The sequence below is a fragment of the Silurus aristotelis genome (assembly GCF_946808225.1).
Source record: "Silurus aristotelis genome assembly, chromosome: 13".
Classification (NCBI taxonomy): Eukaryota; Metazoa; Chordata; class Actinopteri; order Siluriformes; family Siluridae; genus Silurus; species Silurus aristotelis.
This window is the reverse complement of record NC_139586.1, coordinates 20,570,986-20,587,631: the sequence shown is the minus strand read 5'-3', so window position 1 is coordinate 20,587,631 and position 16,646 is coordinate 20,570,986. Positions and strand designations below refer to the sequence as shown.

At 38.0% G+C, this 16,646-nt stretch overlaps 1 protein-coding gene across 2 annotated transcripts in view; it reads left to right on the top strand.

Annotated features, from left to right (window-relative positions):
• Nucleotides 1–15,805, top strand: part of mthfs (5,10-methenyltetrahydrofolate synthetase (5-formyltetrahydrofolate cyclo-ligase)) — a 28,070-nt gene extending 12,265 nt beyond the window's left edge. For both annotated transcript variants that reach the window (XM_083559456.1, XM_083559455.1), the window contains exon 4: nt 14,644–15,805. In XM_083559456.1, coding sequence (XP_083415582.1) covers nt 14,644–14,867 — 224 coding nt within the window. In that variant the 3' untranslated portion in view covers nt 14,868–15,805. The remainder of the gene's footprint in view (nt 1–14,643) is intronic.
• Nucleotides 15,806–16,646: the final 841 nt, after the last annotated feature.

Below are 16,646 nucleotides of genomic sequence, written 5' to 3'. Positions count from 1 at the left end.
TGTGTATGTGTATATGTGTAAAATATATATATATATATATATATATATATATATATATATATATATATATATATATATATATATATATATATATATATAATATTATAGCCCCCCCCAGTCTCTAGATGCCAACAGCCATCACTTTATTTGCTTCTTAACCCCCATAAATCTCCTCGCTTGCAGACTCCCATTATTTGCTACTTGCAGCCCCAACCGTCTCTTGATCCATTCTTTCCGTTCTTTAAACCCATTTTATTTTATAGTGCTTGCAGCCCTTCCCTTCTCTCCAGTTCTCACTGCTTCTCTTATATTGCTGCTGTCGTCCCACTTATTTTGGTTCTAACAGCAACCTGCATTCCTAAGTTCCTGGAACCTCTTTAGCCTCAGTATTTTCAGCCCTTAATGTCTCTCAGTGCTTGCAGCCCTGCCCATCTCAGACAGATTTTCTCATGATCTCTCTTTCTGAAGTACCACAGTTTTATTTTTTTTTGTCTGAAGGATTGCAGGTGCACTTTTTAACCCTTTTTTAAAGAATTACAGATGGGCTATCTTTCTCCACAATGTGATGAAACACGCATAAAAGCAAAATTCACACCAATCGTGAACTGAAGTCTCAACTGATAAGGGCTATGTTTAGCGCTTTATTTATATTTTCTTATATTTCTGGCACATGCTGAAATTTGTGGGCATACCAATGTAGAAGTGGAGACTGGGGGCACCTTTTTCTTCCTTACACACCCCTTCCCACTTTACCACCCCATCCAAATTCCTCCTCCTGTGTTCCGGGTTTCTTCATTAATACCAATAATTTGCCCTTCATTTCAGCCTCCTCGCTCTTTCTCCGAACCCCTCGCTCACATGTCCCATGCCTCATCGTTCTTCACCAGTTCCAAATCTTCTCCTATTTATTCCACCTTATCCTCACACAGTCAGTCTCTCTTCCCAGCCTCACACAGTACATCTTTATTCATTCATTCCAGTCCTCTTCATATTTATCCTCATGAATCCTTTTTCTCATTTACTCCAACCCTGCTTAACACATTTCACTTATCCCAACCCTTCGCCTGTCTATTCTAACTCCCTCCCCAACCTTTCACATGTACATCCAAACCACTTACAGCCTGCAGCTCTTGTTCTCTACCTCCTACCTCCAATGTAAGATCTGATTATATGTGCCTAGCATACTGTTGCTCATGTTTACACCCTGATCTCTAATGCTTCGATACAGGAACTGGTTCCATCATCCCAAAATCTACCAATAGTAGCAAGCTCCCACTTGTTTTTTTATCGAATGACCATCAACCATGATGAACTTTTTACTTTTACGCCCACAGATAAAGGTGTCAGCTACAGCTAGGAATTTGTTTCCTTTTCTTGCCACTTATTCCTATTTCATTTATTTCTAGACAGATTTCAGTGTCGGACAAAAGGACGATCTCCCTCCTGTACAAAGAAGTTTTTGCTTTGCTGTCTCTCCCAATAGGTCTTTACAAATCCACCAAAAAGACCAAAGTCACTAATGTTGTCTTATACACAGATCTCATGATCCCAGAACTAAAAAACACAGAAATGTAATTTGTTTGGCGTTTAGATGTAAATCTGGTCCTGCTTTTCTGGTCACCCTCTTGAGTCGGGCAAATCCTCACTCCATGGTAGTCATTCCTCATTACTCATCCTTGCCCTATCAAACTGTTTATTCATGTGATTTTACAAACGTTAGCTTTAAGTTTCGGCTGACCTTCCCTGCTCCTGATATCTTTTAATCCTAAGCATTATTATACTAGTTTTAGAAACAGCTACTAATCAGACACTCTGGTCATTTTTTACTGTTAAATTCATCTCGAATTTCACGAAAAGATTTGGCTAGTCTTTATGCTAACAGTAAAACTGACGGAGGAAGAAAGACAGGGATAGAGAGAAATAGTCACTAAAGAATAAATGGACCAAAACATTGACCTATGAGCTAGATTTACTCTAGGCTTCACAGGATGTAAGGAAAGCGAGCAACCGTGAAGGTATTTGTTCAAAAGAGTGCATCTGTGGTGTTCTCATTGAACTGTTTGCTTTTAAATACTCCCACTGTAAAAAGACCAGCCATTGACTAGACAGTAAAATAAAAAGTTTAGGTGTATTTGTGTGTGCACGCATGCAAGTTTTTGTGTCTGTGTATGAGTGAAAGTGTATTTGTTGTTGTTTTGTTGTCTCTGTACCTTAGGTATGCACCAATGCAACCATCCTAATTTCTCATCTTCAATATCTGAACTTGGACCATCCTCAGTATTGATTTAATAGTGGTGTACAATTAACCGAGCCTATGGGCTGATTTCAGTGGTATATGAGACGTATTTGTGAATAAATTCACGTTTTTCCTCAAAGGTTTTTCTTTATACTTGTGTTTAGAACAGATCTAAGGAACAGCACAGAAGCTCACTTTGTCATTTCACTAAATATGCCTGTGTGTTTAGCTATAAAGCGAGCTGTAAATGAGGAAAGCTGTTCCATACAAACCCCAAACACTCCGAAAACAAAGAACACTAATTACCTTTTCAAAGCTGTAACCCAATGACAAGTTTCTGTTCTGTATTAAAACAAATCACAAGGCAGGACTCTCTGCAGGGTGCCGATATGACTCATCATATATCAGCATCGGCTCTCCGTGTGAAAGAGGTTTAACATATTTTCAAGTGCCTGCGAAATATATTTCCTATTTACATCACACATTCTGTCCTCATTACACCCATTAAATTAGGAATTGCCTCTGTGCCTATTATTTCACCAGAGGAGGCAGGGACTGTGTGTCCATCAGTCCAACCAAAGAAGTTGTGACCAATATGCCTTCCAGTTCAACCAATAAACAGCATTGCTACTGTGCCAGACATTTCAACCATTAAAAGATTGGCGGTTGTGCCTCTTGTTGAACCAAAGGAGGTGTGGCCTCGATAAAAAAACAAACAAAAAAAAACAATCGGAGATTATGAGATTAAAGTCATAGCAATATGAGAATAAAGTCGGAAACAACGGCGTTGAACTCCTTCAGGGTCGATTTATTCATCATCCGCTTATGTCTTGAGAATGAATATATCCTCTTCGAATAGCATGCAGATTTACCCAGCGATATCCTCGGAGTTGACCACTGGTTGCTATTTCAGACTGCACAAAAGAGGCAATTTCCTCAATGCCTGTCTGATTATTCCTGAATAAATTGTTCCCGACATAACTGCTTTAGTGTCCGTCTACTAATTATATCTCTTGCAACAAAAGACAAAGAATATCATTATTGCTAAATCCGAACCAAAAATAGGATTTAACCAAATCCTCCACATCGATTTTATGCAAAACAGCTAACGTTTCTCACAATTCTGTGATATATATATTTTTTCTCCAAAATATTACCACTTCGAGCTTGTGTTGCTACGAAATGTAATTTTAATCTTCAAATATTTTAACTTTATTCTCTAACCCTGTTAGTCAAACTAAAGAAGGTTTGGTCCATGTTTTAAAGTGCAGCCAAAGGAGGCAAGACCAAGATACTTGTCATTCTGTGTAGAAGTTTCATTCCTTTTAGAAGCAGACTATTTGATGAAATTAGTTTGTTTGCATTGTGATAAATCACTGGCTGATTTAAATCTATTTTTCATTTATCTAATTCTCTAGAGGTAGAGTCTATTTAGGAACTTATATTAATTTTGTGGAAAAAAATTGTTGTGATGAGCTGAGAAATGCTTAGTCAACAGATTTTTAAAAAATGTGAATATAGAAGCCAAATCTTTTATGCACTGATGTACCAACAATGTGATGTATAGTTCCATAGTCTGACAGTTTATAGAAAAATGCTGCATTCGTAGTTGTTTATTGTGGCAACACTTATGGGATATGATGTGCCATGGGACCTGGCAATCAGAAGAGGTGAAAATTCAGATCCTTATTTAAAAATAGCATAAACAGATGAGGGGTGGTACAGTGGCACTGAAGGATGGATTCACAGCTCCAGGGTTTCTGGTTCTGATTACTGGTTTAATATCCTGAGCTCAGGTTACTGTATATGAGTTTTGCATGTGCTCCCACCGCCCAACAACATGTGACTAGTTGGACTGGCTACACTAAATTGCCTCAAGCATTTAAATGTGTTTGTGTTAATGTCGGTGCCCTGATGGTCGTGGTGGTTTCTCTTCCTTATTCCCAGTGTTTCTTGGATAGACTGTGATTTTTATAGTAAGGCTAAAACTAGACTCCAATAGATTTCAGAGTGTAGCTTTAGGGATTTGTGCCCATTCAGTCACAAGAGCATTATTGTAGATAAGGCGTTGATGTTGCCCTAGAAGGCCTGGGGCATTTTTGTATTTCAGGTCATCCCATAGGTGTTCAGTGGAGTTGAGTTCAGGTCTTTGGTTTGCCAGGGTTGGAGTGGAAGAAATCTAATGGCCTACACATAGATCTTTTTTTATTCCAGCGTTATGCTGGAACAGTTTCGGACCTCTTAGTTTCAGTAGAGGGAAACTATATGCTGGGGCATACAAACGTTATATGCAATTCTGTGATTTCCAACTTTGTAGCTGCAGTTTGGGTGAAGGATAAATGGGTGTGTTGGTCAGCATAAACCTTTGACCATAAAGTGTATATCAGGTATTGAGTTTATTTCTGTGCTGTTTTGTTCTGGCATTTTCTTCTACATTCCCAAATCGTAGACTCACCGCAGGACATTGTTTGTAGTTTCTATAAAGTATAAATGTTGGAGCTGAATAGTCAGTGCAATAAACAATGACAGTTTAAAGATTTCTTTGTAAGTGTGAACAAGAACTCATGTTTTAGGTTTATAAGGACAAGCAAAGACTTTTAAGCAAATATTATTTTAATATATTTCACCACTGCCCTTTGTGGTGGTGGTGTTTTGATACTAATACTAAAGCTGTGATTCTTGTAGCCAAGGTTATTATAGCGTAACATCTTTATACAGTGGAAGCTCTCTCTCTCTCTCTCTCTCTCTCTTACACTCACTTGCACATACAAAGGGGTGGTAAACTGCTTAAAAAAAAAAAGTAAATGCAGTCAACCAGGAATTGATGATTTGATATCTGCTTCATCCCCAGGAGGTAAGGCTTGTGTTTTCTTTGTTTGTTTTTAACCATATTAGAAAATGCTGCAGAATATCCAAGTTGCCTCAGATATCAGATTTGGATATTCATGGCGAGCTGCACTGCACGTCCCCAGAGCTTCTTTTCTCATACTGTGCAGTGCATCAAAGGCCGTACCTTAGAGATTCATTTAGCAGTAAAAACGCTCAACTGTCCTACTGGGCCTGTGATTTTTACACACTGATCCTGGATCAGCAACCTGCTGTGAGCCTCTCAAAGTGGTTTCTGGATGCCTTCCATCTTCATCACCTTAAAATAAAAAGCAGAAAAAACACCTCCATAGTAAGAGGAGATGATGTTCAGGGAGGATGGATCAAATTTTTGATTGAGGCAGACTTAAAGAAAATCTGCACAGATCTTTTTTCTCAACAGAATACCCCTGGGGAGATTTTTATGCTATGAAGAGGAGAAATAGGATTGACAATGCTCTAAATAAAGAGGCTTGATTTAAAAAAAACGGTTCTGCATAAATTCCCTAAATATATATAATGTTCCCTTTACCCCAAATATAATTAATCAGACATGACATGGTTAGACTCTGTTGTTTACTTATGTTTACTTTAAATGTAATGTAACTAACAAGCAAAAAAAGCCTTTATAAGCTTAACAATTTATAAATACATTCCAAAATCTTCATATAATTTGAACGTTATATTTATATACATTTGAATGTACATAATTAAAATATTTGTAACCAAATAGTTTTGTAAGATGCTGTCCGTGTTAACAAATTTAAGTAAATTTTATCCCTAAAACGTTCAGTTTTCTGCATTACAACCTTTATTTTAATGGGTTAATGCTAAACTGTGGTAACAAAAGTTGAAGTAAGTCTACATGCTTAACCACAGCAGCAAGGCAGCAAGTGTGCTTGACATAAATACTTAATGTAGTTTGTGGCAGAGACTTTGCTAATTGCTGGTGCCTGTGCAAAATAAATTGAGCACCAGCATGCCATGGGTCACCAATTACACTATGGTCAGTAAGAGACACAGGAACAAGTAACCGTTCATTTTCTATGTGCAATACAGAACTGCAATATCAATGACCGTACAAGCAACAGCACAGCAAGACAATTTTCTTGTAGCAAATAGGTGTGATTTGGTAAAAATCTTAACCGTTTAACTTTTAACCTGTTATGCATCTTCAGATCAATCATACACTGTGTGTGCAGTTTGGTTTCTTCAGCTGCCCATTCATGACTTTAGTTTTTACCTGCAGTTACTGTAGGTTTCCTTTACTGTTTGAAGCTCAAAAATGGAACCTGGCTTCACCTTTTCTGTCATATACGACGTTACATTAAAGATTTGTGAGATTATGTGTAATAACATGAGTAGTAGCTAATGCCAGTAATTTCTTTATTATTTCAATAACTAATTGTAAAATTAATAAGGACATCATTTAATTTGTGTTCAACAAGAAGACCGCTGGAATTCACATGTGAGTCCTACTTTGGCTGCCATTGTCTCTTCAAAGACCAGTACAGTGGTACCTCTGAATACGAATGCCCTGAATAACGTATAATTCAGAATACGAATCGAAATTCATAAAAACTTTATCGGTTTACGCCTAAAAATTCAGAATAGGAATCATCCGAATCGCACAGGCAAAATCTTTTTTACGGAAGTTGAAAAAGGCGAAAGTAGTAAAAGCAGTGAAACGAAGCAAAGTGTATCAAAAAAAAAAAAAAAAGGGATAACGGTGATTCGGGTGACAGTCTGCCCAAATTCATAGTGGAAGGAGATTAGTCTCCTTCCAAACAATAATTCTCCATCCTTCTTCTCCGAACGTCATTTAAATCATGCCAGCATTTACTCTTCTCAAAGGTAAGGTACCCAGTAAAGATAATGTTTTCCTCTTTTAGATGTTAAGGCACCCTTATCAAATGCTAAATACTGAATAATATAAGTGCATAATGGTTGTATTTATTTTTTTTACGAATTATCCCACTTTACAATATTCCTTGGGGGCAAATTGGTATCGGTATATAAAAATATTTTTGTGTATCTACATATACCTTACTGTACATTCTGCCTAATATTTCACATTCGTGTGTGTGTGTGTGTGTGTGTGTGTGTGTGTGTGTGTGTGTGTGTGTGTGTGTGTGTGTGTGTGTATATGTATGTGTGTATATATATATGTGTATATATATATATGTATGTATATATATGTATGTATATATATATATATATATATATGTATATATATGTATATATATATTTTAGTGGCCTTGTTTATTCATCTTGCACATTTTTTAATGCTATAACATTGACCTTCTACTTGTTGTTCCTTTACAACAGTGTCTGCACATTTTTTCCAAATGCCATAGCCTCAGAACCATTTACCTGTACTTCTCAACAATGCCCACACATCTCTGCACTGCTATAGCCTTTATATTTATTCACTGTACATACGTTTACATACATACATACATACAGTGGGTACGGAAAGTATTCAGACCCCCTTAAATTTTTCACTCTGTTATATTGCAGCCATTTGCTAAAATCATTTAAGTTCATTCTTCTTCCTCATGAATGTACACACAGCTCCCCATATTGACAGAAAAACACAGAATTGTTGACATTGTTGCAGATTTATTAAAAAAGAAAAACTGAAATATCACATGGTCCTAAATATTCAGACCCTTTGCTGTGACACTCATATATTTAACTCAGGTGCTTTCCATTTCTTCTGATCATCCTTGAGATGGTTCTACACCTTCATTTGAGTCCAGCTGTGTTTGATTATACTGATTGGACTTGATTAGGAAAGCCACACACCTGTCTATATAAGACCTTCCAGATCACAATGCATGTCAGAGCAAATAAAAATCATGAGGTCAAAGGAACTGCCTGAAGAGCTCAGAGACAGAATTGTGGCAAGGCACAGATCTGGCCAAGGTTACAAAAAGATTTCTGCTGCACTTAAGGTTCCTAAGAGCACAGTGGCCTCCATAATCCTTAAATGGAAGACATTTGGGACGACCAGAACCCTTCCTAGAGCTGGCCGTCTGGCCAAACTGAGCTATCGGGGGAGAAGAGCCTTGGTGAGAGAGGTAAAGAAGAACCCAAAGATCACGGTGGCTGAGCTCAAAAGATGCAGTCAGGAGATGGGAGAAAGTTGTAGAAAGTCAACCATCACTGCAGCCCTCCACCAGTCGGGGCTTTATGGCAGAGTGGCCCGACGGAAGCCTCTCCTCAGTGTAAGACACATGAAAGCCCGCATGGAGTTTGCTAAAAAACACCTGAAGGACTCCAAGATGGTGAGAAATAAGATTCTCTGGTCTGATGAGACCAAAATAGAACTTTTTGGCCTTAATTCTAAGCGGTATGTGTGGAGAAAACCAGGCACTGCTCATCACCTGTCCAATACAGTCCCAACAGTGAAGCATGGTGGTGGCAGCATCATGCTGTGGGGGTGTTTTTCAGCTGCAGGGACAGGACGACTGGTTGCAATCGAGGGAAAGATGAATGCGGCCAAGTACAGGAATATCCTGGACAAAAACCTTCTCCAGAGTGCTCTGGACCTCAGACTGGGCTGAAGGTTTACCTTCCAACAAGACAATGACCCTAAGCACACAGCTAAAATAACGAAGGAGTGGCTTCACAACAACTCCGTGACTGTTCTTGAATGGCCCAGCCAGAGCCCTGACTTAAACCCAATTGAGCATCTCTGGAGAGACCTAAAAATGGCTGTCCACCAACGTTTACCATCCAACCTGACAGAACTGGAGAGGACCTGCAAGGAGGAATGGCAGAGGATCCCCAAATCCAGGTGTGAAAGACTTGTTGCATCTTTCCCAAAAAGACTCCTGGCTGTATTAGATCAAAAGGGGCTTCTACTAAATACTGAGCAAAGGGTCTGAATACTTAGGACCATGTGATATTTTAGTTTTTCTTTTTTAATAAATCTGCAACAATGTCAACAATTCTGTGTTTTTCTGTCAGTATGGGGTGCTATGTGTACATTCATGAGGAAAAGAATGAACCTAAATGATTTTAGCAATTGGCTGCAATATAACAAAGAGTGAAAAATTTAAGGGGGTCTGAATACTTTCTGTACCCACTGTATATATTACATGGTGTACTAAATTTTCATCTGCACAATTTGCACGATTGCTACTATTTGCACTTCTGCTAGATGCCAAACTGCATTCATTGCTGTGTACCTGTACTATGCAATGACAAAGTTGTATCTATCTAAATTAGTTGCTGTATGAGGTACTACTGTATTAGCACAGATTGAATCAAGTTTTAAGGGGATTGGAGCCAAGTCATGATTGAGTCCAAATAAATGCAAGACAGGGTCAAGATTGAGACCGAGACAAAGTCCTTGTTTCAACTATTTGGCAACATTTATTGTTTCTTTGACAAACTAACCCTAGTTTAACCTAGTTCATGTGAAAAGACAATAAACTCCAGTGCCATATTTGTTGCGAGCAATGACCAAAACCATGTTTGACGAGACCAGAGCTCAAGACTAAAATGCATCCTAGTACCAGACCAGACCCAGTCCAAGAACTGACCAACAGCTCTAGCTACTACATTTCATCATTTCAACTAGATAAAGTTTGGTTTCTCTTGTTTGCTTGGTTAAGATGAGGCCATAACTATTATCATTTCTGCATTCTGACATTTCCTATATAGCGCACATTAAATTCTAAATATTTGATACTGTATTTATTGAGTCATTTCTTTGCTCAGTCTGTATTTAGGAAGGAAGTTTCTGTAGAACCCTACAGTAAAATGTAATGCTATTTGCAGGAGGGTGAGATGCATACTTATTTCCTCCACCTTTACCATTTTCACATTAAAAATGAATGTCACATATGAGCATATTATTACACCGAGAGGCCAACAAGGGCGTCTGCTGATCATTATTGCACTGCTTTTATGATGTACTTGTTTATCAATATTTAATGAGGTTGTGTTGATTTTGAAATCTCGACTCATTTATATGTCAGCCTGCTGTTTGATCGTGACCAATGAATTAGTCTGACTGCAAGGCGAATTATGTTGCCTAGCATTTTTCATTGTCACGTATGGGGACATTTAGTGACTTGCAGCCATGTGAGTACAAATGAATGCCTTTAGTCAGATGTTCTCATGTGTATGCACTGAATGTAGAGTATGCATCTCAGAAAACACACATTAAACTGCCATAAAATGATTTGTCGGATTGTCTTGTCTGAGGACGACACAATGCAGTACTAGTACAAATTGTGGGATTGTCTTTTTTCAAGAAGGGCACAATGCAGTGCTCATATAAATGTGTCCAATATAAATGCTTTCAAATTAAGGAGCTTTAGATGACATCTGTCCTCATGCTGTCTTCATTATGTCTTTTTTTTTTTTTTGGACTAGCTTTTTTTTGAGAGCACAAATGCTTCCTCAGTAATGTTGTTGCATAGAAATGCAGTACACAATTATTTTGTTTATCTACAATGTTTAAATAAAACCAAACAAAATGTATTAGTAATTATTATTTATATATATATATAAATAAGCTAAGAGAATAAATGTGCTGGAGGATGAACAAAATTCTTCCAAAGCATATTCTCTCAGATTCTCTCATTTCATTCATTTTCTCCCGCTTATCCGTAATTCGGGTCACGGGGGCAGCAGTCTAAGCAGGCCCCCGCCTTCGACTGCTGCCCAATCCTCACAGCACCGTCCCTTACGGTCCCTCCTGCAGGTGGTGAGCCCACGGGAAGGCGGCCCCACGTCACTCCGACGTCACGGACCTTGATATTTCCCTCGTAAGGGACCCCCGGAACATAGAGGGTTAAGGGCCTTGCTCAAGGGCCCAAGAGTGGCAGCTTGGCGATACCGGGGCTTGAACCCCAGACCTTCCAATCGGCAACCCAGTGCCTTAACCGCTGGAGCCTCTCAAATGTTTGATGATAATGCTGTTTTTAGGAATCTCCAATATAAGTGTTCAGTTGGGCATCTGTTATCTAGACACTGTGAAGACTAACTTATTGTAGGTCAGCGGTATCAGTAAAATAAATTTTGTACAGCTACACGGCAATAATCAGCTGAACTTTAAACACCGTCTGTACAGCCTGAAATGCAATTAAATTCTAAAGGTAATGACGTAATCCATTATGGGCAGATTATCGTAGAACATGTTTGGCATGCAGCCCTAAAATGTACTAATGTGCTCCTCTACAGACAGATGTACAGAATATACCTAATTATAATCAAGCTATTGCGTAATAGTGTGGTCACAAAAGGCCAAAATGTATTAAATTGCATTACTGGCAGGATTTTTTTAAGCAGTAATGTTTGTAACAGCCTAAAGTATAATAATTATATAATGGGCAGGTTATTACATAATGTGTTTTGTATAGAGGCCCAAATGTAATAAAGCGCAAAGGGTCATAACTTCTTCTTATGACTTTCAAAGCTTTGCTCATATACCTCTTCTAATATTGTGCTCATGATGTGCAAACATTGACAGACTCAGAGCAGAACAGGAACCCTTGGCTGCATTGGAGGAATTCTGTCTGAGACATTGCCAAATCAGAGTGAAAGCTAACAGTGAAATTAAAAGTGCCATTTAAAATGAAATTAGCTTTCCTCAAGTGGAATAGAAATGTAAATATTGTATGAATGACTGTTGGCACAAGGGTTATTCTTCGTTGATCACAATATCAAGCCATTTGGTGCATTTAACATGAACTATTGTGCTATTTGTACACATCGATCAGCAGCAACATTGAATATGATATATTTATATGTACCGTAATTTCCGGACTATGAAGCGCACCCATATATAAGCCACACCCACTAAATTTTACAAATATTTTTATTTCTAACATAAATAAGCCGCACCTGTCTATAAGCCTGTCTACACTAATGTACTTTAACGAAAGACACGTTACACACGGTGTAACGGGTGAAATATGTTGCGCTTCCTTTAGGAGCATAGCGGTATTTTGGGAATAGCATGCCACTGCATTCTTTCGCTATTACTGCGTGTGTTCAAGACGAGGATTATGTCCTTATTATTTTCTGATGCTCAGTTCTAAGTTTCTTTGACTAACCCTCAACGCTGTTGCCAAGAAAAATAAGAAAGCACGAGTTTTGGAAACCTGTCTGTGCTTATATGATTTCTGTTGCAACTGGAGTTAGCGAGCTCTCCCTTGACCCTGACTACGTGTTACAAAGGCGTGTATCTAAACAGTAGCCTACCAAGAAAGTCTTCCTCTTTCCATTCACAACTATTTCTCTGGGAAGTTTTTCCTTATGGCATCATCGTGCGTTTAAAAATCACCAGAAGGAAGTTTTTTCTTCTGAAGCAGTGCAGCTCAGAATACAGGTGAGGTGCATTTTTTTTCGTTTCCGTTCAGAAATTTAATTGGTCTAATGTTATGGGGTTCAGTTTTTTGGCTTGAAGTTTGTGAAACCGGGAAAAACCCAGGAAAAATGTATAAATTAGCCGCTTCGTTGTTTAAGCCGCGGGGTTCAAAACATGGGGAAAAAAGTAGCGGCTTGTGTAGCTGTGTGTGTGTGTGTGTGTGTGTGTGTGTGTGTGTGTGTGTGTGTGTATATGTGTATATATATATATATATATACATATATATATATATACATATACACAGTGAGGAAAATAAGTATTTGAACACGCTGCTATTTTGCAAGTTCTCCCACTTAGAAATCATGGAAGGGTCTAAAATTGTCATTGTAGGTGCATGCCCACTGTGAGAGACATAATCTAAAAAAAAAATCCAGAAATCACAATGTATGATTTTTTTAATCTATTTATTTGTATGATATAGCTGCAAATAAGTATTTGAACACCTGAGAAAGTCAATGTTAATATTTGGTACAGTAGCCTTTGTTTGCAATTACAGAGGTCACACGTTTCCTGTAGTTTTTCACCAGGTTTGCACACACTGCAGGAGGGATTTTGGCCCACTCCTCCACACAGATCTTCTCTAGATCAGTCAGGTTTCTGGCCTGTCGCTGAGAAACACGGAGTTTGAGCTCCCTCCAAAGATTCTCTATTGAGTTTAGGTCTGGAGACTCGCTAGGCCATGCCAGAACCTTGATATGCTTCTTACAGAGCCACTCCTTGGTTATCCTGGCTGTGTGCTTTGGGTCATTGTCATGTTGGAAGACCCAGCCTCGACCCATCTTCAATGCTCTAACTGAGTAAAGGAGGTTGTTCCCCAAAATCTCGCAATACATGGCCCCGGTCATCCTCTCCTTAATACAGTGCAGTCGCCCTGTCCCATGTGCAGAAAAACACCCCCAAAGCATGATACTACCACCCCCATGCTTCACAGTAGGGATGGTATTCTTGGGATGGTACTCATCATTCTTCTTCCTCCAAACACGTTTAGTGGAATTATGACCCAAAAGTTCTATTTTGGTCTCATCTGACCACATAACTTTCTCCCATGACTCCTCTGGATCATCCAAATGGCCATTGGCAAACTTAAGACGTGCCTGGACATGTGCTGGTTTAAGCAGGGGAACCTTCCGTGCCATGCATGATTTCAAACCATGACGTCTTAGTGTATTACCAACAGTAACCTTGGAAACGGTGGTCCCAGCTCTTTTCAGGTCATTGACCAGCTCCTCCTGTGTAGTTCTGGGCTGATTTCTCACCTTCCTTAGGATCATTGAGACCCCACGAGGTGAGATCTTGCATGGCGCACCAGTCCGAGGGAGATTGACAGTCATGTTTAGCTTCTTCCAATTTCTAATGATTGCTCCAACAGTGGACCTTTTTTCACCAAGCTGCTTGGCAATCCAATTGAGCATCTGTGGAATGTGATTGACAAACATATTCAATGCAGTTTACAGAACTTAAAGGATCTGCTACTAATGTCTTGTGCCAGATATGACAGTCCTTCAAAGGTCTTGTGGTTATTTTGTTGGTCCAAGGTGAACCTATACAGTATTCAGCAGGTAGTTTTGATGTTATGGCTAATTGTTGCATTTCGTGCTATAAAACTGATCAATGGCATTTTTTTTTACCAGATATTGTGTGTTTAGTCATATTTCACTAAATTATTTATTTATTTATCCCACTTGCCAAGCTACAATTACACAAGCACGTCATTCTATTAAACTGCCATTAGTTTATCATTTGTCAAGCTACTATTCATAATAGTTTGTAGAGTCCTTTAAAAGAAATTGGTCGGGCAAGTTAATATTGTCATTACAATACGTTTTCTCAGACTGCAGATGGCTTTATAAAATTGCAAACAACTACTCCAAAGTGATCATCCTAAGAAGTTCCAAAAGTTCCTCTTGACAATATGGTCAGAATTCAAATTAATTATCAGACATTTGGAGTTATGCTACAATAAACAATTGCATCCTTCAGCTTATATTCATTGTTCAGGTATTAGAATCCTCATGGTAGTGCATTTGTTTCATTAACTTGATTGTATATGAAAACATTTACTTCCCCCATAGCATAATAAATCTATATAAACTAGTGAAGAAACAGATGAAGAATACTAAAGCTTTTTCCCTTCTTTCCAACCCTCATACAGGTGGCCTCGACCTGATCCTGATGCCCGGACTGGGCTTTGATAAAAATGGCAATCGCTTGGGGAGAGGTAAAGGCTTCTACGACTTGTACCTTCAGCGCTGCATGAGGCACCTTAAAGGCAAACCTTACACCATCGCACTGGCCTTCAAAGAGCAGCTGTGTGAACAGGTTCCTGTGGACGACAGTGACATACTTATTGATGAAGTTCTCTATGAGGACGTTTAAGCATGGGAAAAATTTATTTCAAACCCCAGTTTACTCTGTATGATTCACAGAAATCAACAAAGAGGTAAACATAAGTGGCTTAAGTAAATGCAGCTTTTTTTCCATGACCTCACCCAAATAAAATCCAACTAACTGCTTTTGGTTAAGTTAATAATTAAATGATGGAACATTTATATATGTTGTGAAATGGAAAATTATGCCTCTAAATCTCAATATAATCAGCAATCCCTGTTTAGTGGTTCTGTTATGATTTAGTGCTGCTTTAGTGCATTTTGGTGCAAGTACAAGTTGTATCGAGGATGGGCAGGCATGCCCATTTCACATGTGGTAATAGACTGCGTATAGACCAAGAGAGGGAAGTTAAGGAAAAGAATACCATTTGCTACCATTTTTATACCAATACTGTAGTAATGCATCTGATAAGACATCACTATTATGAAAAGATCAATTCCCATTCCTCATAATTTTCCCCAAGTGCACACTGCTTTAGTATATCATAAATATTGTGACTATGCAAAAGATTTCTTATTCTAGACTAAACAAAAATGTATCAATCAGGTCAACTGTCTGTGTGCATTAAAGGTAAATGCTCTTGCAGCACATCATATTAAAGCTAAGCGCTTGACACAGTTTAAAATGGTGCTAATATGAAACAATGTGCTGGACAAGCCAAAGCAAATTCTTTTTCTTTACATTGCATTTTTTGAGTAAATTGGATTTGGATATGTGCTTTACATTAAATTAATCCATTATCTTTGTTGCACTCCATCGGCTCATTGCATTGTTTAGAATCCTTTTCGAAATATGGTTGTAAAATGTTTCTGAAAACAGTATGCAATAAATTGTCTGTGCAGGTCGGTGGGGGTGAGTGCAAGTGTATTTATAGGTGCATCTTAATAAATTAGAATATCATTGAAATTAAAATTTCTTGGATACAGCATTCTGTGAACAGCAGCTTCTTTAGTGATTACCTTTTGGGTCTTACCCTCTATGTGCAGGGTGTCAATGATCGTCTTCTGTACAACTGTTAAGTCAGCAGTCTTTCCACCTGATTGTGTAGCCTTAACCACATGAGACATCATTTAAAGGCTCAGGAAACCTTTTCAGGTGTTTGGATTTAATTAGCTGAATAGAGTGTGACACCACGAGTCTCCAATATTGAATTTTTTCACAATTTTCACATTTTCAGAGATACTGAATTTTGGGATTTAATTCGCTGTAAGCCATAATCATCTAAATTAAAAGAAATAAACACTTATATATCAGTCTGTGTGTGATGAATCTATATTATATACGAGTTTCACTTTTTTATTGAATTACTAAAATAAAGCAACTTTTTAATTATATTTTAATATATTGAGATGCACCTGTATATTGTATGATTTCGTGTTTGTGACAGTTAAATGCTGTGTGTGCTTTCATTCTCTTTTAGAGGCTTTTGGTATGGATGGAGTTATATTGAAGTGCAGACAAAGAATGAATCAGCTGTGCTAATAATCATGTCGGAGTGTGTGGAAGGGTAGGGGTATAAATAAAAGATATGAGCATATTAGAAATATGGAAACATTTATTTTACATTTACAAAGATATATCTGTAGGGGGGGTATAAGCAAAAAAGTAATTAGTACTCTTTAATTTAAACTTATAATTTTAATGTTTACAATTACATTTAATCAAAATATGACTAAGTCAAGTACAAAAAATAGGGAAATTAAAGGTTAAAGGAAGATTATTCTTTCATTGTTAAAGCATTCCAGTTTGGATTATTATGAGTTCTTT